This window comes from Harpia harpyja, chromosome 2 (genome assembly GCF_026419915.1).
Source record: "Harpia harpyja isolate bHarHar1 chromosome 2, bHarHar1 primary haplotype, whole genome shotgun sequence".
NCBI classification, from domain to species: Eukaryota; Metazoa; Chordata; class Aves; order Accipitriformes; family Accipitridae; genus Harpia; species Harpia harpyja.
Window position 1 is genome coordinate 84,099,861 of NC_068941.1, and position 23,151 is coordinate 84,123,011.

General features: G+C 46.9%; 1 protein-coding gene across 1 annotated transcript; it reads right to left on the minus strand.

Moving 5' to 3' along the window:
- Positions 1–14,304: 14,304 nt before the first annotated feature.
- CD8B (CD8 subunit beta) lies at positions 14,305–20,587 on the minus strand. The gene is made up of 5 exons (XM_052811251.1): positions 20,376–20,587; positions 17,188–17,538; positions 15,264–15,353; positions 14,714–14,803; positions 14,305–14,596 (listed from the first exon to the last, which is right to left on the minus strand). Exons 1-5 carry the CDS (start codon positions 20,419–20,421, stop codon positions 14,556–14,558), a joined length of 618 nt encoding a protein of 205 aa, XP_052667211.1. The 5' UTR covers positions 20,422–20,587; the 3' UTR covers positions 14,305–14,555.
- Between the last annotated feature and the right edge of the window lie 2,564 nt (positions 20,588–23,151).

Here is a 23,151-nt window from a genome sequence, read left to right on the forward strand (position 1 = left end):
ATGTTCGGCATCTGCGGCAAAACGAAAGAAAAAAAAAAAAAAAGATTTCTGGAGAAATTCGGTTCTAATCCAGAATTCGGGCTCATTTATCGTTATCAGTTCTTAACGATGCCTCGAGGACTTTGCCTCAATGACTTCCCTAGAGATTCAGACCGATGATGCTCGCACCTGAGGTAGGGTCAGCCACCGCAGCCTGCTGTCTCCCAGCCGTCTGGGGGTTCACAGCAGCTCCAGCTCTGCAGAAGTCACGGGCCAAGTCCCACGCTCTGGCTGCAGGCCCCAGGTTGCGTTTCTTGGCAGGAATTCTGCTGCCTTCGCTTGCGTGCACTCGGGGTCTCGTGCGGATGGCAGAGCATGCCGTAGTTTATTACCCAGCACGGTATCTCGTGGCATATATCCATATGTATGATTTATCTCCAAGCACGTGTGTTGCTGACATGCAGCCGAGTTCTGCAGGTGCTCAATTGTTCTCTTTGCAACTGCTCTGCAAAAGCTGCTTTGTGCAAGGCAGGTGGTCTGTGATCTGAAATCCACCGAGAAAGCCCCATGTCCCAGGGGTATGCATTTTTTTTTTTTTTTTTTTTTAAAACATCTTGCGGTTTTCTTCTCTAACCGCGGGGGCTTCCGCCCTGCCAGAAAAACCCTTGCATGCTTCAAAGGAGAGGGCCCTTGCTGCTGCCTCCAGGTGACCACTTGCACATGGGTATGAGCGATGCTTCCTGGAGCTTTGCACATACAACAGCAACAGTTTCACCAGACTGCGAGGCAGCGGGCTGGTGTATTATTTATTTCTTCAGGTGGCACTTCCTGGCTTTCCTGCTGATTATTTTTCTGTGCGAGGTGTTTTTCTATTACTCTTTTGCAAAGCAAGCCCCCTTTTCCTGGGTTTGTCAGAAACCAGGTGCTGCTGACTTTGATGCCGTAGCTATTGTGGCTGCTACGTAGAGAGGAGTTACGGAAAATGGTTTAGGAACTGGGTTTATTTCATTGGGTATCAAAGCATTTTGGTGAATGAGGAAAGCTGCTGTTGGGCCTGCTGGGATGTGTGAAATTCATACTTCGAAGAGGCTGTGAGACTTGTGAAATAGAGTGGATTTTGGCAAAATAAAGAGAAAATAGGTTTTATCAGTTAAATAACATTACAAGGATCTGGATCTCAGAATCCCATCAAGCAAATGTGAACGTCAGAGTTGAGCTAAATGTCACCTTTTAGCACTCCAGACATTAAGTGATGCTACTTGCCTAGGCTCCTTCTGGTTTCAGTGGGCAGTTTATTCCCCTTACCCTAAGTAGAATTAATCTTCCCTTTATAATGGGATAAGCTGCTCTTGGGAAGCGCCTGTCTTCACGGGCTGACGGAGGAACATAGACAAGGAACTGAAACCACAAGCCTGCCTTGTAGATGTCTACAGTTGAGTCTCATGTTTTCTGAAATGCTGGAGTGAGCTGGTTCCTGCCAGCCATCGGGATTGTTGTGTGAATGCCCCCCCCATTCCATCACTATTACAACTCGGTGACAGAAAATGAAATTTCAAAAGCATTTTCAAAAGCACAACAAAGTAGGAAAATTCCCGATTCCCATTTTTCAGTATGGTTCAAATGGAAGTGAACGTGCTGGCAAATGAGGATGGATCAAATGTTCATCAGGACTAGGTTCTCACTCTGCTGTAGAGCGTGGATGCTTAACTACAGCACGTAGTGCATGTCCTCAGGCATGTGGTGATGGATGTGCTAGGAGAACCTATACAATTAAAGGATTATTCAGGAAAGGCTATTGACTTTCTTAGGAGGGACATCTTTCTTCTCTCTTACCTCTGATTAATGGTAAATTTTATTATGAATTAGTCTAGAGTACCAAACTGGAGCCCAGAGATTCCTCTCCTGGGTGTAGAGATGTCCTTGATCTTGGTCCTCGTGGCTCACGGACTGAGCAGGTTTCCATGCAAGGCCACCATTTCCATTGTGACGTTCAGACCCTGCGTCACCGTCCAGAGGTTTCCTTTTTCTCTTCATACTCTTATTTGCTGAAGTGCTTTGTGACTCACCATTACACGAAAGATACCATCAGCCCCTGTCGCTTCTGACGCTTGCCCGTTGTGCGGCGACGTTGGGGAGTCACAGGAGACGGCTTCAGGGGGAGCTATTCCTTTCTGCTGCCTGTAATAAACTGCTAATGAATATCTCCTTTTAAGGCAAGACAAAAGCTTATTGTCAGCGGAGAGATATAGCTGCAAGCGGGCTGTCATGCATCTCTTTTCAGCATGGACACACATCGTTGGCCAGGGGAGGAACCAGAGAAGCGTAGCTCCGCTGGAGACGTCTGGGTGCGATCAGACGAAACCACCCCTTTCCTGTGCCCCCATCTCATGTCTCCTAAATAATAGATTAGCTGGGGCAGGGATCATTTTTTTTTCTGGCTTCTGTGTTTAAAGCTGGCTCTATTTCACATAGTAACAAATAAGAACAACTAAAACAGTTGCAATGGCAATTATTTGATTATGAAAAGCACCAGGGACAAGCAGGACCTCCAGGAAAGGCCCTAATTTAAAATCAACACTTGTATAAATAATTTAGATCAGTATATGTAAGTTTTATGCTAATGACCTACTCCAAAACTAGGAGGAATAGGTGGTTAATCTAATTAAGGAATCTCTGACTTTAGGATGCTCTGGTTTGGCAGTTTGCCCTCTAGATGGTATTTTGCAATAGACTTGTCATTGTTAGACTGAGGACCTAAGTCAAATCAGTGAAACACTAGCATTAGTAACGTGTTTTATTAGTTATTTCTGTTGCAGTGCCGCAGTTACGATACGACTAAGGAAGAAGAAAAAACTCAGACAACTAGTTACTTCTGCAGAGCATCATATAAGAGGTGTCAGGAGACCAGACAGGTTGGTTAGACAGTAGAAGGTAATTTCTTTTTTCTCCCAAACTTACCAATAAATTTCATTTTACTTGTAGCTAAGGTCGCAGGGGTCTGATTGCTGGCGAACTCCAACCTAAGTTGCTTGTGACTGAGGCTTATCTTTATATACTAAGGTCAGCCTAGGTCTGTATTTAATTAATGTCAAACAATTAAACAGAAGGAGACAGGAGCAAGGAGGGAAGAGACAAAATCATGCAGGGAAGAGACAGATTAACAAGGGTCTGCTTTTTTTGAATGGGGCTTGGCAGAAGGTGAGTTTAGGATTAATTTTCTCTGTGCTTACTTACATCCATTTAACAGAGGAAAACATGGGAAATGAGAGGGAGCTTAGGGCATCAGAGCTGGAGGAGATGCTGAGTTTCAGATATGATTGATTTCTTAGTCATTTTGTGGAAGGATCTCAGTGACTTTTTCGTAGTGGTGAGAAACTCTTCAGCTTCTTAGTATCAGTAATATCATCATGGATGTCTCAGTATTGCATGACTGGCAGCAGGGCCATGTCTCAGGACATGGGAGTTACGCTGCGATGGCTGGTAGACACAAAAGGAGCGTCAAAATGACGATGCTCTCTCAGGTCCGTTGTTCTGTTGCCCATGGTTCCTCCTCGTAGGGCTTCAGAAGGACTTCTCATTGCTAAGGAATGATGCAACATTGCTGATGATGAGCAGGTGCTGCTTGATCCCTGCGACTGATCACTGATGATAACTCGGGGAGTGACACCGGACTGTGTTTGCTTCAGCATTGCTGATTCTTCCTGTTGTTAACCTTTGAAGGGTCTCTTTCGTAAGGAGGAATGGAAAGTTTTAATGAAGATTTCAAAATTTTGTCGCAAATCACAAACTTTTGTTTCAAACAGAGGAAAAAAAATGTTGACACTATAGCATACGGCTTTTCCGGTGTGAAATGAAGCTGTGGTTTATGAGCAACTTGCTGCCCCCCTTTCCTTTGCAAAGCTGCAGCACTAAAGGGGTTTGTAGAATGTCAAGTGCAACTGTCACGCAGCAGATACTCACACACTGTCTTTCCACTGTAGCTGCATGTTTCCACTTCAGTGGTCAATACTGTCCTCTCTTCTGGGTACTCTCAGCGTAAACATCACATACCTTAAAATACCATACGCAAACCACAAACACTCCTGCGCTCTCATCTCTCTGTGGTGAAGACCTTTAACCTGATCGCTGGGTTGAAAATCTCCATAATGTCCATGCTTGTTGGTACCTCAGCTGAGAGTTTGATAAAAGAAGACCTGAATGTGTTTACAAGTTTTCCTTGCGAAGGCTTCTCACACCTCCTCTCTTGATGCTGCAGACCTTGTTTGTGCAGCCATTTGGTAAACCAGCCATCCGTGAGAGCATCTTTTGGGGACTGGTGACAATTTACTCTGCCAGTGCCACGGCTGGAGTTAACAGTGGACAGGTTTGTTTTCTGCAGCTCCAATCTCCTCAATACCACAGAGATTCAGTCCAGAACTACAGAAAGACTTCCTATTTTCTAACACTGAATATAGACGTCCCTTAAGAAAAGGAAAATTATCTGTAGAGCTCCAGTGTATCATTTTTTTGTCTGAACAGCAGTTCCAGTAGTCTTTAATTGGTGAACTGGGCTCATTAGCTCACTACCAATTCCCATAATTGAATTTCTGCTGGGTTTGAGGCACCGTTTGGTAGTTGTCCTCCTGGTTCAGCGCCCTTCCAGGGTCTCATAGCCTTGGTGTTATCCCCACAGCGCTGGCAGCTGACTTCTCCTGTCTCCATCTGTCGCGTCCCAAAAATGGAGTGACTCAGGTTCGCGGATTTCCTTTGTCAGAATTAAGGTGAAACGACACCAGGGGAGTTCAAACAACAATCAACATTTATTCAACCAAGCTAACCTTGCCCAAGTACAAGTGAACTTATCAATATGAACCTTGCATCATGTCATTAAGCCGCTGTTTGAAAGGAGAAGGGCGGTGTAGAAAAAGAAGTGGGAAAAGCAACATGAAACTGTGTCAGAAGGAGAGCCCTCCCGTTGAGTCACGAGGTTCAGAGCAGACCCCCTTGCTTTCTGGACTCCTTCTCAAAGAGGAGCCCAGGGGCGGCTGGATCCACTTCTAGTCTCAGACTTGGTCAATGGTTTTATGTCTTAAAGGATGAGGTGTGGAAAAGAGAGAAGGAAGAGAGGGAGAGAGAGAGGGAAAGAAAGAAAGAAAGAGAGAAGAAAAGGGTTTCACCAGTCCTGGGTCCAGCACTGGTCCAGCCAGCGTAGAGATCCAGTTCTGGAGGGCGCGCACTGAGAATTCGTTCTCCCTTCTTTTATAGCGTGTTAGTCAGTGGTCTCAACATGCGCAGTTCACGTTCCCTGGGGTTCTCTGGAATCGGTCGGTGAGCTTTGGGGAGGTCATTGGGGAGTTGCCTCTCTTTCCCTGCTGGCACGACCGCTTAAGATAGAAGCGCAGTCCCATCCTCCATGGGGCCTCCTCCTCCAGGCGCATGCGCTGTGCTCCGTCTCCTGATCACTTAAGATAAGGAATTGCGGCTTTGGAGAAGCGCGGTCCCACCCTCTGTGGGGGCCTCTCCTCCGGCCACATTGTCCTGTTCACAAAACTCCAGCTTTTTTACAGAGGCCATTTTCTCCACCAAAGTTCTTTAACAAATGTTTGAGACATTGGCTATAATTTGTCAGACCATCACACCATCAGTCCAGAGTCTTGTCATGTCTGGTCTGTATAGAAACCCGTGGCTTGCTTGAGATTACTTGCTTCATCCATTTTGTGGTCCTATTAATAGCGTTGGCTGGCTTGTACAACTTGTTATTTCTTCCTAATTTGGCATTTACTTGAAAAAACCCCAACCCTCACTGTAGAATTAGACCTGTAAGACACAACCCAAAGCCACAATACCTTGTTCAAAAGAGGCAGAGGGGAGATGGCCGCATCAAAAAGCAGCAGCTGGTTTAATGCTCTTCCATCATCGACAAAACAAAGTAAATTTGGTGTTAAGAGTTTCACTTTTAACAGCCTGATCCCCACCATTACTGTGAAGAGAAGTGTCTGATTAGTCTTTCCATACTTGTTCTCCTAGAGGTACTGCTCCCACCCTGTTTGTGAGTGTTGGACTCAGTAGACATGTAACAATTTAAAACATACCCTGCAAACTTTATTTTTATGCACATTAGTTTACTTGCATTTATGTATTGTAAATATAGAACTGCAGAAGGATCTTTCAGAGACTGGGCGATACAGGGGCAGGTGAAATTTGGAGTAGGTGAATGTGAAGTGATGCATGCAAGGAAAACCAGTCCTGGCTTTGCTATAAAATAAGGAGCCAAATAGTGCCATTCAGGGGTGAAGATTTGGGTTAAGATAGGTACTACCATGGAAACATCAATTCAGTGCCCAGGAGGAAAAGCAAATCAGATGTTAGCAGGTAGGAAGGAAATTGGATATAAAATAGAGAACACAGCTATGTCATTGTATGCTCCAATGGTCCAGTTCGTGGTCAATGCATTGTATAAATCCTTGAATGCTGTGTGTTGGTCTCACCCCCTCATTTCGAAGAGGGGACTCAAAAAAGAAGTAGTAAGGCAAGAAAAGGTTCAGAGAAGGGCAAAATGGAGGATCAGAGGTCTGAGATGGGTTTTGTGTAGGCAGGCTAGGACTCTTTAGCTGGAAAACATGATTTAAGTGGATACACTAAAGTCTCCAGAATCGTGAGCGGTTGGGAGGGAGTGGAAAGGGATTGATTATTCACTGCCTTTTCCAATACAGAAAGTAAGGGGCAGCAGATGAAGCTGACGTTGGTGAGGCTGAAAGCAAATGAAGTTGTCCTTCACCCACGAATGTGCCTGCCAAAGGACACTGAGGATGCAGAGCCTGGACAAATGCTTGGAAGAGAGGTCCACCGTGGGTTACTCAATAGATAGGAACAGGCTCAGGAAGTCTTTTCAGTTAAAAGTAGTCTGAATATTAAGGGAAAGTGTCATATATGATTGTCTTGTCCTTGTTATTCCTTAGCCATCTGTTTGTAGCCAGTGTTGGAGACAGAATAGTCCTCCAGATGGACCTTTGCTCTGAACCAAACCAGTCATTTTTACATTCTTAACTTTGAGATCTCATTACAATGTGTCATTTTAAGGAAGCCATTTGCTACAACACTCCACATCCATTTCCTCTGAAACACTATTAATCTTCCAATTATCTCGTTCTTTAATGCAGAACACTTAAATCTTCCTTAGCTTTTGGCCCTGCACAAGGACATTTATCCCAAGAAGGGATCCTGCGGTTCTCCATAGCTCTCCCAACATCTCTGTCCTCTGTACCGCAGATACTGAGACAAAAGAGGAGGGTCCAACTCTTTCCTGTGGTTACCATTGCATAGAGAAAGAAACTGTTTTCTGTGTGTTTACATTCAGGATATAGGAGATACGTACACATGAACTGCCTATGGCTTTCCAACCTGTGTCTCCAGTTGCGTGAGCTGGAAGATGAGGGGCTGGAGATGGTTTGAACTTCACGTGGCCTCGGCCCTTCAGGGCAGCAGCATCCAGCCCTGCAGGCCCCGTGTCCGTGTCCCTGTCTGCTCCCGGTGGGACAGGACTTCTTCCACAGCCCTTCGGGACTCTCCCTCGCTCGCTTCGCAGCCGTGAGCGGCACAGGGAAGGGAGAAGGGGCTATATCACCAGCTTCTCCATGGCATGCCCACCCATAAAGGACACCACTGAGGATGCTATGGCCATCTTTGGTGCATCGCACCCCTTCATCCCTCCAGCAGGGACCATTGGAGCAATTCCGTGGTTACCTGGCACCTCGAGCAAGACACCTTTGGTCCTTGAGAGAAGGCAGGTGAGTTTTTCCTTTCTCTATTTTACAGTCCAGGGCACCCTGGATGCCTCTTGGAAGAGGGATAATGGCCAGGAAAGAAGTTTGATCCTGGCCAGCTAGCTCCGTTTGTGTCCCAGCTTTGGGGAGGCGAGAAGGGACCCAGGTTTGGGACGAGGGGAATTTGCACGGCGGCAGCTGCCTTCCCCCGGCATCTCCTTGGGGATGGCGGCTTCAGATCTGCGCAGTGGGATGTGACCCACATTTCTAAGTTATATCAAAATTATCCTGGCTATAGTAGCGATGGGTGATTCAGATTAGAACGAAATGACCTGAGGAAAGGCATATATTTTAGTAATGGCTGTTCCACTGCTTCTCTGAGTCATTTCCTCCTGCAGCAAGATGACTCGAGACATATATTTTAATAACAGCAGTGTCATTTGCAGCTTGTTACTCAGGGCAGGAATATACAATCCCAGCCCCCAGGAATACTTTGTCTCGATTTCTTTGAAGAGACCGACAGGAAATATCCCAACTTGAATTCTGCATTCAGTGCTGATGTTAAGACGTAATGTTTCGAAGCCCTGTGGCTGGGAGTCAGCACAGCCCAGCACCTCTCCCTGAGGTATCAACCACCCCGTTTACCTCGTGCTAATGCCGGACAACGATTGCACCTTGAGTTTTGCTGAGGAACAGCAGCAGTTCTGCCTGTGACCCTGCCTGCAAGCCGGCTGCAGGGTCCCCAGCAGCCCAGCATCTCCTGCCGGGGCGGTACCTGAAGAGATGTCAGACATGGTGGGACTCAACCGTGGTTTTTGTCGTGGGCCATGCTGCAAGGTGGAAGAGCATTACCTTACCCTTGGGCAGGGTAAGGCTCGCTCCATCGTGCTCGTAGGGTGGAGAAAGGTGTGTGGGGGGTACACGGGGCTGACCGCCACGGGTGGTTGGCACCAGCTTGTGGGCTCGTCGCTTCGCTTTGGAGGCATCCATCGCTTTCACACAGCGAAATCAGGCATTTTTTGGTGTTCCCCAGCAAAGCTCAAGCCCTTGAAAAACTCAGCGTTGCAAAACTTTGCCTGCAGACGCGCACCTTTCTGCAGGATCGGGTGTTCTGCTGCGTGATGCGGAGGGTCAGTCCAGTTTGGGCAAGACGAAATGTAACCCTTACTCATTGCCCGACCCCCAAAAAAGTCAAGGAGACAAGCTCATGGGTGCCTGCATCAGCTCGGCTGCCTGAGGGCTCCTGACCCCTCCAAGGAGCTTTTTGGAGAGGGTGGAGAGGGCTTTGCCATTTGAGCAGGTTTCCTTTTCATATTGACTGCCAGCTGCTTTCCATAAGTGACTCGTCTTAGGGGTTTTTGGTTTTTTTATGTTAAATGAACTCAGTAAGTTGGTTGTGTGAGATCCTCATTACAACAGCACAAACATACGTTGTAGCTGGCAAAGAAAAAATTCTATTGATGCCATCATTGAGATTTTTTGGAGTGTTTCACATCTGGTTTTAATCTATTAACTAGATCAGAAAGTGCAAGTAGTAATAATGACATTCCCCAGCTTAGAAGTGTGAGGCAGTCCCCCTTCATACACTTGTATATCTTAAAAGCTAAATGAGAAGTCGAAATTTAGCAGAAAAAGAAGAATGGCTGGGAGGAACATTATACCTCCTGTCCCGTTGCAAATATTTAAAGCACAGGGAGAGTTTCGTTTCATGTGAAAGCACCACTGGTGTAAAACCTCAAAGTAATCTTTCCCATCGCAAGGTGGTAGAGAAGCAAAACACACAGCTTGTACAGATTTATTTTTAACTTGGTCTGATATGTGTTCCAGTTAAATGAATGCTGGAATAACAAATATTTGTATATAATTCCACAGAAGCTGCAGAGTTCACCCTGAGTGCACGCAATATAGATATATTGATATACACAAATATTTGTTATTTCAGCAAGTAATTTAATAAGCAGAAATAATATTGAATAAAAATTGTAATAATGTTAAAGAAACCATTTCTGCTTTATATAAACCAGATATTTAATATATTACTATTTGTGGTTTATTGAATGAAATGCGATGAAGTCCAGGGAAATATAGGCAAGAAGTACTTATGCTGCCTGAAGGTAGTTTTTTGTTCCCCAGTGTTTTTTTTTTAATAGCTATCTGTCAATCTATATAACTGTCAATCTACATAATAACACATATATAGCTATATAGATATTATATATAATATATAACACATAATACATAAAATAATATCTATAATATGGTCATATATAATATATTCAAATGTAATATATAATAGATAACTATATTGAATATATTATATATATTTAACTGTAATAATAAGTTATAATATAACTATATAGAATAATATATAGTTAGAAAACTGTCAATATAAATAACTGTCAATAGATATGATACAATTTTTCTATATTTAAGGTTCCTGTAAATTGTTTGATACATGAAATAGCAGGGTAGCCAGGTGAGGTGGTGTGTGCTGTGGGTGGAGGAGGGCTTTTGATCGTTGGATGCTTCTGAAAGACAGGGAAGAGAATTGCCCATGCCCTTTCTCAGGCGTGTGTGTAGGGCTGTGTCTGTGCACTAACAGGGTTCAGGAGAAGCAGGTAAAAACTGGGATGGTTTTTTTGTAGCTTCTGGGACATATCTGGTTTTATACAGTGGCAGAAAAAGACATTTTGAAATTCCCGTTTAACAGGTCTTATCTGGATGCTTAGAAGTCCTGCTGTGAATCCATTTTTCATGCCAGGAGGATACATTTAATGAGCAGCTACCATGCATGGTGCCATTCTGGCCAAGGCTAAATGGGAAGGAATTTAAACAGCACTCACGGATATATATATCTCCTTTCCCTTTGCACGGATTTCAAGTTTAATCATTTAATAGAGATGTTACTCATCCTTTCTCTGTTAGCGTGCCCAACTCAGCTGTGTTTATGACTCTGCAAAATTATTTTTTTATATATTTAAAAGCTTTAAAATCAGATATAACTTCTGCTCTCGTGTCACTAGCTTGTTTTCAATTGAACGTTTTCAACTGCACCTGATTTGATTTACTTGTTTGTGTTATAAAAACACAGACTATCCACATAAAGATGACCGGGCAGGTTAAAAGAATAAAGAAGAATTGAGCAGTGCCAATATTAGATCAGCAACTGAGATATTCTGGAAAGACTGACAATTTTTTTTTAATCCATTTACAGAAGTTTTACAAAAACATGAAGACTGTTTACTGCAATGCCTGAAATACCTGCATTTCTGTTCTGCTTTCTGTCCTTTGAATATTTTAATGCTTTCAGGATACACGTGCACTGTTTATTGAAAGAATAACAGTAGTATTTTTAAGAATACAGAATATATATTCTATATATAGGATATAGAATATAGAGAGAATGTAAATGTAGACCATAACATAATAATAATAACAACAGATTATTGCAACATGTAATTTTTGACCTCTGTTACAATTCCTTGCCCTATGATTCGCGGGGGTGGGCACACCATAGGTAACGCTTTGTACTTAAACCCATAGATCTGCAAAAACCTCCTTGTCCTATTCAAAAGCCTTTTGTCTTTGTCCAGTTTTTGCGGTATCTCCTTTTGTCATTTAAGATGACATCATTTATTTACTGCTGATGTGAGGGTTTGGGGTTATATATAAAATCCCATTATTTTCCTTTCTAGGTATGGATGTTCCTTGCTGTGGGGAGGAGGGTGACAGTGGGAGACAGGAGAAGGCTGGTCCATCCTCGGAAGGAAAAGAGGAATAAATGAGGGACTCTAGTTTGCCAGGACATCATGGCTGGGGTGACACTGTGACGGGTGACGCCGTTACCCGTTTCTCTCCCTCCATGGATCCGGGCACCATGCCATTAGCAGAGAGATGCACAGAAATATTTTCCCATTAGTTTTCATGGTGGAAGCTTCCCTTTTCCCCCACGTGCCATAACACAGCATGCCTGACCCTTGGTATCGTCATCGTGCTCTCAGCACAGTGACGAGGTAGCAAAGAAGACCAAAGAAGCTGCAGATATCAGGGGACTGGGCTAATTTTCTCAGACATAAAAGCATCTTTTTATTAGTGTTTCTGTTTCTTTCTTATATATGCTCCGGGAAAAAAGTCTATGAAATGGGAGGAGATTTTTTCCCACCGGCTCTCGCAGTTGTGAAACCTGCTGCTAAAATCTCTCTGAGGTTTACTGTCTTAAAACACTCTACTGATAATTACAGGATTTACTGCAATTTTTTTCATTGTTTCCATTGGCGAACTGCCCAAACCTGTGTTTCAACAGGACAGGTAGCATCCTTGAGTGTTGCTGTCCTCTCCTGTTTTCACTGCACACAGATGATGTGGAGTTTGGTTTTCTTTTCTTTTTTTATTTTTTCAAATGACAAAGGAACAACGAAGCCGAATTGGGGAATTCAGACATTGAGCAAATTCTTTGCTGCCTGTTAGAGTTATTCCCAGGAGTGGGCAGAGCGCCAAGGGGTAAATTCCCATCCTTTGAACGAGTGTTATTGGAATTGGGATAATCCAGTGGCTGAAGTCTATCAAGGTAAGATGGTGCCGTCCCGGGGGGGTTTCAGCGAGGGTCGGACACCGTGGGGACGGCCTGAGCGTGGGGATGGAGGGAGGAGGAGTGGACTGGGCAGGGTTATCCCCGAGGCCGCTCACCTTCCCGTTTGAGAGGAGGATTGGGCTGTCGCAGCCTGCCTTTCGCTGCCCAGACCCTTGGCCGTGGGAGGCCAGATCCTGTGCTGGCTGAGAGGTGGGAGAGGTGAAGCAGGGATGGACATTAAGGTCAGGATGCCTCAAGCGTGGGAAACCGAGCTGGGATTTCAAAAGCAGCTGCAGGCAGAGGGAAAAACCCCTGGTTTTGAAAGAATAAACCTTTGCCCATGGGAAGTTTCAAAGGGGTTTCCTGATAGCTGTCCTGTAAAAATACATATAATAAAAATAACCTGCTCCTGGGGCAAAGATCTGCGCACCGAGTCCTTGCAGGGTAGAAAAATGGTGGGTTTAGTTCATTTGAGCTTTCACAGAGGCTAAAATATGCTGCTGGTATGATGTGTCGGAGGCAGAGATGCTTGGGGACCACTCCTGCAGCATCCCTGGTGGGATGGGGTCTGGGATCGCCTGAGTGCCTGCGTGAGCATCACAGCCCGGGAAGGCCAGCTTGGCGTGCGCGACTGCTGGCTTTATTGCTGTGTCATTTAGGGGAAACATCCATCTCAAGGAGCGCCCATGGCCTGCTTTCAGACCAAGCCCTCTAGAAAAATTTATATTAAAGTGGAGAGCGGCAGCTCCCTGCGGCTGGGAGGGGAGGGAGGGTAAGGCCAGAGGGATGCTGCTGTGCGACTGCGATGCTTTACACCCGCACAAGCTCTTCCCACGCCTGCGTTTGCCCAGGCTCTCGGGACTCTGGAGCCACACGAGTCCTCAGCTTGTGGGCAGCTGTAAGGACACACGCAATGTGCAGTACAGGAGATCCCCGCTGCTTCCCCAGCAGTAAAAATAGCTGGGGGAAGGAGGTATCTGGGCCACCTTCCCCTTGCACTCACTGCAGGTGATACAGCCTTCCACCGGTGCCCATGTTGGAGCAGAGATGTGGGGCTGGGGATGCATCCGAGAGCGAGCATCCACTGCCTGTGCTCAGCAAGATGCCGAATTTCCAGCCCCACATCAGCCTTGCAGCCCCGGGGCAGCGGCTGAGCCTTGTTAACATCCCTGGGGAGACCTGCCCTGCTTCTGGCATGGCTCGGGGCTCAGCACCCACGGGTGTCACTCAGGGCCAGCACACGCAGGCATCGCTCAGGGCTCAGCACCCATGGGCGTTGCTCGGAGCTCAGCACCCACAGGTGTCAATCAGGGCCAGCACATCACTCAGGGCTCAGCGCGCTCAGGGTTCAGCACACACAGACATTGCTCGGGGCTCAGCACACTCCGGCGTTGCTCGGGGCAATTCTCGCCGGCTGTGCCGCGCTGCTGGGCTCAGCGCCAGCCCCCCGCCGCCGCTGTTTGCTCTCAGGAGCGGTGTTGGCCTTCGGGCTGAGCCAGGTGTTTGGCCTTGGGTACGTGGCTTTGTCTGGCTTTCCTCTCCCACTCTTGGCTGTTTGCAATCTCCTGCTATCTGTCTCCCGGGAGAAGATACCCTCCCAGACCTGCTATCCACAGAGCTGTTTTTCTGCTTTAACTCTTGCTTGGGCAGAGGCTGTGGCTCCTTGCTCGCCACGCAGCCATGTCCCGCACCGAGTGCAGCCACAAGACACCAGCCTGCAGAGCAAAACGGCTGAGCAATATACTCACTGTTTCTAACAAACATGCTTGTACAGAGCCTTTACAAGGTGCGCAGTGACCTGCCCCTGCTGTCTGCCGGTTGCTCTCAAAGTGTTCGTTAGCAAAGTCTGATCAACCAGCGTTAGCAGGAGCAAACGAAAAGCACCCGAGCTGTGCCACGGGTGAACAGAGAGGAGAGACAAGAAGATCCCAGAGCATCTTTCCAGCCCATCCGAATTCCTTTGGTACACCAGCCCCGGTGCCCCTGGTGCAGAGCCAGCCGTGGTGTTTGCCCTGCTCAGCACCCTTTGAGAAATGCTCAGCATCCTGCAGAATCCGGCCCAGTCTTTTTGCCAGCCATTGGATCAAGGAAAAATATTAAAGTCATGGTCTGTCGCAGGAAAGAAATGTCTGTCTTGCAGTGCAAGCCCACGTCCGTCCCGTGCAATGTCCTTCCCGGGTCACATCCAGGCAGGGCTCAGCATCGTGCAGGGGAGGGTCCGTAGCTTCTCCCTGCCTGCTCGAGACGGGGGGAGCCAGTGGGATTTACTGCCTGTGGACACGAAGCCACAGCCTCCTCCGCAGACCTGGGGAGAGATGGTGTCCGTCAGCCCCGGGACCTCCTCCTAGGTCCCCATCCTGCTCCCGGGCTGTCCCGGGGCCTGACCCCCCTCATCGTCCCCCGGGGCTGGCAGCATGCTTACGGTGGAGGCGGTGGGCGGTGGGGACCAGGCTCAGCAGGAGGACCAGGACGCTGGTGGCCAGGGGGACCCAGACCAGGGGGCTGCAGGCACCTGGAAAGCAGGAGGAGACACGGTGTGGAGCTGCCCTGCCAGCTCAGCACCCAGCATCATCCTGCCCTGGCAGCTTTAGGGGATGGAGCGTGGGGTGGGAACGGGAGAAAAGCAAGGCAGGTCCTTAGAGGAAGGGTGGAGGACATGACCATCGCTCTGGGGTATCCCTTGGAGGATGCATTACACCTGAAGGCATTGCAGGGAACTTAGCTATGAGTCACGATAACCTAAACTGAAATATATTCTGGCCCCTAAACCCTTGTATATCCCAGGGAACCACTCCTAAAGGCAGAGGTCGGCTCCATCCAGAGCACTGGCTCTAGGTGGACCCAGATGCCCACCCTGCAGGGTCACGTTGTGGTTGCCCCCACCCCAGGACAAACTCCAGCTGAACCCTGGGGACCCCAGGAGCTCCGCAAACCCCTTTTGCAAGGCCGCCTGAGCCCACCCGGTGCCGTACCTTTCTTGTCAGCAGCTTTGCTTTTGGTTACGCACCGCATGGGTTTTTTGGAGAGCGGTGCCTGAGTGGTTTTCGGAGGCAGAACATCAACTGGTGGGTAAAGAGGAGAAGAGGATGGTCAATGTGGCACCGAGTGCAGTGGAGATCTCAAACAGCAGGCAAGAAGGGCTGGAAATTTTGGCTTTTAAAATAAGCCCCATCCAGCGACCCCTGCAAAGGGCTGGGTTATCCGGAGGGGCTGGGAGCTTGACCTGATCCTCTCGGTGGCCACAGAAGCTACCAACAGCTTGTAAAAGCGTTAATAAAGCAATGTACTAGGCAAACAAGGGCAGAAGGCTAAGGCAGAGAAAAAGGAAACTTCTTTGAGCTACATTTACTGCCAGGCACCACCTCATCAGCATTGCACAAAATCACGGGTAGCAGGAGATTTCAGTAGCACTGGGAGGTTTTAAAGGATCCCTGGATCTTTTCTGTATTCAGATTGCTCCAATCTTTGCTCAAAATTGGATTTTTATTTTTTTTTTCTCATAAACTAAGGGCAGGATTTATTATGGTGTATCTAAATTACAATGGAGCACATACATCTCTGTAAAGTTGGTCAGGAAAATATCCCACTAATGTCGTCAAATAGCTGTATACCTGACTGCTCGAACTCCACTTATTCAAAACTTTGGGTGATTGAAAACTATTTTTTTTCTGCTTCTATCTGGGACTGAAATTCCTACGGAAACCACCGTTCTTTTACATGGAAAGATGAGACATCAGGTGACTGGGATTTATCTGGACAACTTCTCCTTTACTTTATAATAAACTTAAAGAAAAGGAACTTAAAAGACAATTTGTTTTATCATGTGTACTAAATGAAAAAAAGAAAATACCCAGCAAGGCCTGAGTAATCTCAAAACACCTGTTGGTGTTTAGTTTTAAATTGGACTGTCCTTGATCATGCTGAATTTCAACCCTGTTTTTCATCCTTTGCTTTGCACATAGATATGTGCCCAGTTGATAAAAACCAGTTCTCATTTATCTCAAACCAGCTTTTCTTTGAGCCGGCAAGAAATCAAAAGGAATTTCTCAGCCAGCTCAAGGTGAAGGGCTTATTTGCGAAAAAAAACCCCAAAACCAAAACCAGAAAGGTTGGGACACAGGAGATGCTTTAGAGCCAGCAGCCATAGCTGCATCTTGGTTAAATAAGTTATTTGTTGCCCTAAAACTCTGCAAAGAAAGGGCTGAATCCTACTTCAAACGCATTAGTTTTTCTATACCACCTCCTGCTTGGTGGTCAAGGGGAAAATGCTGCTGTCTGACCCAGGGTCTGTAAAACATCATTCCCCCAATGCCACCCACAGATAGCTCTGATTTCTGGCTGGAGCTCCCCAGTGATGCTCGGTTGTGAGCTTTGAGGAATAAACCCCAATTCAATCCTTTATGTGAAGGACAGGCCTGAAAGCTGCAGTCAGATCCACCCCAGCGATGCGAGGGGTGATGTCCTCTGGCATTGATGCTGCTCTTGCCACTTGGAGGAAAGGTAAGGAAAAACCGGGAGCTGAGCAGGGCACACATCCAGCCTCTCATCCAAAGTACTACAGGGGATGAGGAAAATGCAGGGCATAGCAATACTGGGGGCTGAGCATCTTCCCATGGAAATCCTAAGATGCTAGGACCAATGCCATGCTCAAGGCTTGACCACAGCAGAGCAATTGCTGGTGGCAAAAGGACTGTCACATGCAGCTGACCTAAAATGTAGCTATTTTCTGTATTTTCTGCCTTATTTGGTCTCATAGGTCTCTTCAGAAAAACCCCAGAGCCCTAACCTTGCACCTCAAAATTGCAAAGGGTCTACCAACATGCATCACCCCTCACCTTGGGGACCTCATCACAGCCTGCCGGTAGCACATTTTGGAGCCCCGGGGGTGATGCTTACCCACACTGAGCTGCGTCCCACTGCCCAGGAGGAGCTGGGAGGACTGGGAGATGGAGCAGTAATAGGTGCCGTTGTCCGAGGCATGGAGGTTACTGATGTGCAGGCTGTAAGAGGTGCGGGAACTTGCCCCAGGGACACTAAACTTGTCCTCACTGATATTTGTGCCATATATGGCTTTGCCAAATGGGTTGGAAAATACCAAGAACGTGAAATTTTGCTTCTCCTGGCTCCAGCGGTACCAGTACACCCCAGCATGTTCTGTCTTCAGCTCACAGAGGATTTCTATTTTATCGTTAGTTTGGGCTAAAATACGGCGTGGAGTCTTGGATAGAAGTAGATTTGTAGAGAAACCTAAGAAAAAAGACAGAAATACAGAGTTATTCTTTTCTTTTCATTGATGTTCTTCCATGCTAAGTACAGATTTTCTTTGTGGACTTAATAAGGTCAAGTAGTCACAGAGCAGGGGATCATACAAGCAAGAAACAGGAGCATCTTTATCAGGAACCTCAACCCATAGTCCCTCAGAGGCCTTTTTGGGTTGCCCAGCTATTTTTTGGTCAAGCCTAGTTATACAGGTAGATTTTGCCCCATAAACACTCATCTAGGGAGGAGGGTCAGTGGCACAGAGAGAGATGGAGGGATGATTTTGATGGTGTCCCTGGGGCTGTATGCACGGGGAAGGGCATCCCTACCTGCTCCTGCAGCTGTCCCTCTCCCACCCTCCCTTTTCTCTCATTTTTCAGAGAGGCTTCACCTCTCTTTCAACAGATTTTTTTGGAGCCTCTAAACTTATTTACCAGATTTTTGTTCTAACAGAAGCAACACTGACAAACTTCAGATGGCATCTCAGATACAGAAAAAGACCAAAAAACATGCAAAACATCCCAAAATGAGCCAGTTTGATATTAGTTTTCAGACGACATTAGTTTTGTATGAATTTTGAGACCCGGGAAGGAGAGGGAGTGAGGGGTAGCGGTGGGGTTGAAAGCTTCGGTTTGGCATCACATCGCTGTGTTTGGGCTTTGCAGCTTTTGTAGAAATTATCTATCTGAATCGTGTTTGGCCCAGGCAGATGTGAGCGGTGTCTGTGAGCGAGGATGTGTCCTTGTGAAAAGAATAACAGGTGACTCGTGATCCTTTCTGTTCAGCAAACAGTCCTACAAAGCTGCAGATAACCCGAGACCGAGTGAAAAACGGCCCTGTGAAGATAAGGATGCTCTCGCTTCCCCCGTCTCTTTCCCAGGCGTGTTTTAAAGCTGTGCGAAAAGCTCAACAAAACACATTTTTTGGCTTTTCAAACCTTAAAATGTCCCTATTCCTTCAAAATCCCAAAGCTGCTTACCGTAGTTGTTGCAAACAGCCTCGTGCAGCCCTGCAAAGCCGGTGGTGCGGGAATGGGTTTGCATGACCGCAAAAACACCTGAGGCCATCCTTGTGGCCCATGACCCTGATGTCCCCCATGTCCCTGATGGGGACAGGCAGAGGAGAAGGCTCTGGTGACCGACACAGGTCCAGAGCCTTCCTCTGTCCCCGCACCGATGACCCCATCGGCTGCCGACACGCTGCAGAGACGAGCAGGCTTCAGCCCTAATATTGCAATGCCGAAATTCAGGCATTGCACAGCAGCCGCAGCATTTCACCACATCCTCTGGTTCTGTGACAATATAAATGCCTCCTTGTTATTAAAATACATATTTCCAGGTTTTGGAGTGCAATCCTCTCAAACTTCGCTCTGGCAAACACCTGTGTGGGTTTTTTTAGGGGATGAATGTGTGTGGCCATGGGCATAGTGGCTTCAGGGTCTCCTTGGCTGCCCTGAGGTCTGGCTCTGCTGGGCATGGGAAACTTAACCCCCCCAAGGAAAACCTTTTCCTTGAGCTGTCGGAGAGATTATTAGATGAATCAGAATGGATGAGAAGGGATCCTGGGAAATGCTCAGCTCAGCTCTGAGCCAGTGGTCAAGCTCCAGTGGGGTGAGCTGGGATGGAGCCAGAGTGGAAAAATCTCATCCTCTACCACACCTTCGTCTCCCAAAACCTCCCCGTGCCCTTCCCCAGTGTATATTCTCACAGAGGAACATGGAGAATCAGGGTTGGATGGGTTTGTTTCCACGTGCTTGCCAGACCAGCCTGCAGCAGCTCAAAAGCAGTCCCTTTCCCCTTTGCACGTGCAGAGCAAACTCTATATTATTGGGGTTTTCTCAGCGGGGACTCCTCCGTATAGATCTATAGGATAGTACTACCTGTATAGAGGTGTCGATAAAGCGCCTTGGGCTGTTTGCTGCCAGATAGGCCATGTTATGCCGTGGCTGGATGACCATCACAGGACACGAACAAAACACCCTGCAGTCCTGGCAGCCTCTAGTGAGGATGCTGAGCAGCTGTGGACCCGCTTTGGGCATCGTCCCAGGGGACCAACTTGAGCTGCCACCCTAATATATACATTTAATGGGTGTTTCAAGCTCTCAACTTTTTCCACCTAAGAACCGATGGCACAATTTGTCCTGTAAAGCATAATTCTACCACTTTGCCATGACATCAACTGTATATATTCAGTCCAGACCTCCTGCAACCTGTCTGCAATAAGTAGAAGGCAGCATGGTTTTATAACACACTGATTCCAGCTGTGGCCCTTGGGAAACGTTCAGTCCTTGGATAGATTTAGAAGAAAATTTGATGGGATGTTTATTGTCTTCAGGTTACACAGGCAGCATAAAGAGGTGCTACTTTAAATTCTCCATCAGCAGCTTCCCACAGTCCGTCTGCACTAAAGGAGTGCAGTAAAAACAAAGTCTGCAGTGTCTATACCATTATAAATTGCACTATAAACAGAATAGAATAGAATAGAATAGAATAGAATAGAATAGAATAGAATAGAATAGAATAGAATAGAAGAATAGAATAGAATAGAATAGACTATTTCAGTTGGAAGGGACCTACAATGATCACCTAGTCCAACTGCCTGACCACTTCAGGGCTGACCAAAAGCTAAAGCACGGTATTGATGGCATTGTCCAAAATTCTGGGTTGAAAGGTAGTAATATCCTGTAGCTTTATACTATGCCTGTATATTTAAACTTCCATCATCCAGATGCTGTGCAACGAATCCCACATGCTGGAGTGGGCTGGAGAAGAGGCTCCAGCATGATTTTAGGTGCCTTCAACCCTTAAAAGACGTGTCCCTCTTACCTGGGATCTGCAGGCAGATGCAGAGATGGAGCCACAGCCGGGCCATGGCGGTGGAGTCAACAACGGAGGGGTTTTGTGCCAGTTCCCCCTTTCCACACACAGTCACCTCTTGGTTGTGGGGCTAGCTTCACCCCAGGAGGTTCTTGTCCGTCTTGGTACAGATGTCTCGCCGATGGCTGCCGAAAAGCATCTGCCGCGGCAGCGCCCGGAGCCTCAGCCCAGCAGCTGCTTCTGTGCTGAGCCCCCGAACCAGGTGTGCACCAGGGCGGCAGCCCCACGCGCTTCTCCAGCACTGCACGAGATCCCCTGAAATCCCCTTTAGGAAGAAAAAAATGAAAGCTCATTGATTTTTAATTATGATTTCTTCATATTTCATCACCTAGCTTTTTTCCTCCTTCTTTTAATCTAGTTCCGTGCAATTAAAGAATGACAAATGTAGGAGTTTGGCATTAAAAATAAAAGCAGGAAAGGATGAATTTTGGCTGATTTCTCCTCTGCTGAAATAAAAATGCATTCAAAATAAGGAAAAGATGCAATGTGAGCCATGGGGTTGTTTTCTTCAGCAGAGTCTTTAGCAGGAGGTGTTTTTCTCCAGGCCTGGAAAATGCTGAACGCCAAACTAGCTCACCATAAAGCAGAGGTGGGAGGCATCACAGAAAACTTTGAAGCCAAGAGCAAGAAACCTCAAACAAATTTAGTGGCTGAAAAACCGCAAAAATAAGGAAATTCTGCTGGGGCTCCCCACCTTGCAGCGGGCGCTGCTTTGGTAGCTGTGACAGTGCCTGGCTCATATGCAGAAATATTTAAATGATAGACAAAATATCAGAGTGGCTTTGAAATGTCTTTGGGAGGAAGAGGTTTGAAGGACTCGGGGTTTAGGATTGAAAGAGTGAAATACATGATGTGAAATTACAGGGGTGAACTGATGTCAGCAGCCTTCAGTATTTCCATGTTTGGAAAAAAAAATTTACACGATTTATTATTTTTATTTATTCACTGCCCCCTTGACTGCCAAATGAGGTTTGGTTTTCTTTTATGCCCTACCTGTGCAGATACTCATGGTCCTTACAAAGTCTCAGCATCTCCCTGGGGCTGGCTCCCTGGTGAGGGGGGATTTCCCGGGGGTCTCACATGGGGGCACTGAGAAACCTTCCCTGGGGTTTGAGTTGGCAGATGAATCGGAAAAACGATTTTGCATCTCATGCAGTGCAATTTTTTGGTCCGTTTTGCACCAGATTTTTCCATGCTGCTGTAACACATCCCCTCCCCATTTCTGTTTAAAATAATTTCCTGCTCAAAGCAGGTTGCTAACCACTAAAAGCCTTGCGATGAAGGGCTCTGCTGCTAAAATTTAGGGTCGGCTGAATCGCTCCTTAACTCTTTGCTGGCAGGAGAAAGTAATTTCAGTGCTTTCAAATGCATTTCAGTGCTTTCAAGGGCTCGTTTTCAGAGCTGAGCCCCCGGCTTCTCCCCTCCTTACCTCCTGCTTGCCTTTCCCCTCGCTCCCACATTGGGACCTCTCCAGAACTGGGTGTAGGCACCTCTTTTTGGGGGGAGGAGGGGAGTGGGTTTGCTTAATATGAGAAATGCCACTGCAAGAATTTTCCCTTTATCCCCGTGGTGAAGTCAGTGAGCTGAGCTCGATGTCCCTGACTGCTGCAATGGCTGCATCCCCCTTTTCTCACTGCTGCTGTCACCTGGAGCATCTTCTGGCCTCCTGGCCAAGCCCAAAGTCCTCCCAGAGGTGGCTTCTGTCACCATTGCAACCTTGGACATAGGGTATGGTACACTGGGTGACACTGGGTTGTCTAAGCAGATATATTGGGTTGTCTAAGCAGGTATTTGGCTTGGGAGGATTCCCTAGGCCATTATAACAGCTTTAGGGATGCTTGCCTGCAGTGCTTTTACCTATAGGGTGTCTCCTATGGAAAGAAAAAGGAATATTTGCAATGTAAAAGCATAGTGTGTGTGCTGGAAGAGGGATTCATTTTCAGGGTTTTTTTTAAGCTGCTGTTTATATGCTGTTGAGCTATTTACTGGCAGCCAAGCTGTTCTCAGGACTGGATGGTGCTCCTACAAGAAAACATTTTGGAGATGGAATGCCTTTGTCTGGCAGCATATCGCCGAGAAAAATAAAAGCGCTGTGGGAATGTGCAGGCGAGCAGGTGCTGTTTATAACATCCCCACATTGTTTGGGGCTGCTGTTCTGGGAAGAAAATAGGGGAGGAAAAAACGGTGTCAGTTGAACTATCTGTTAATACAAGCAAGATCTGTTGGTGACCTTGCTGGGGTACAGCGGCTCCTCATCACAAGTGTTTGGCTCACAGCCAGGGCAAGATTTGGGAGATCGTTGCATTTTAGTGTATTAGTGTTATTCAGCTGCACAATTCCTAGGGGGAATTTATTCTTTTTCTGAAAGGAAAGACAATCATCCCGGTCCCTAGCCCAGCCACCTCCCTGCCCCATCTTGGTGCTCTCCCTGTGGGTCTCCTCCTTGCACATCCCAGGGGGAAATAGCCCCTCTTCTTTTTCTCAGCCCACATTTCATGTACCTTACCACACCGACACTAATTCCTTGTGCTTTCACCAGCTTCGTTACATTTTCAACTTTTTGTTTTCTTCCTATGATGGGTTTCTTACAGCAAAGTGTTTGCTCTCAGGGGGTTGGAGCAAAGCAATGGGGCAGGAGAAAGTGGTCTACAGACAAGAAGCAAGACCTCTCTGGGGTTTCATCTCTGCTGAACTCCCATGTTGCAGCAGAGGTAATTGCAGCTGG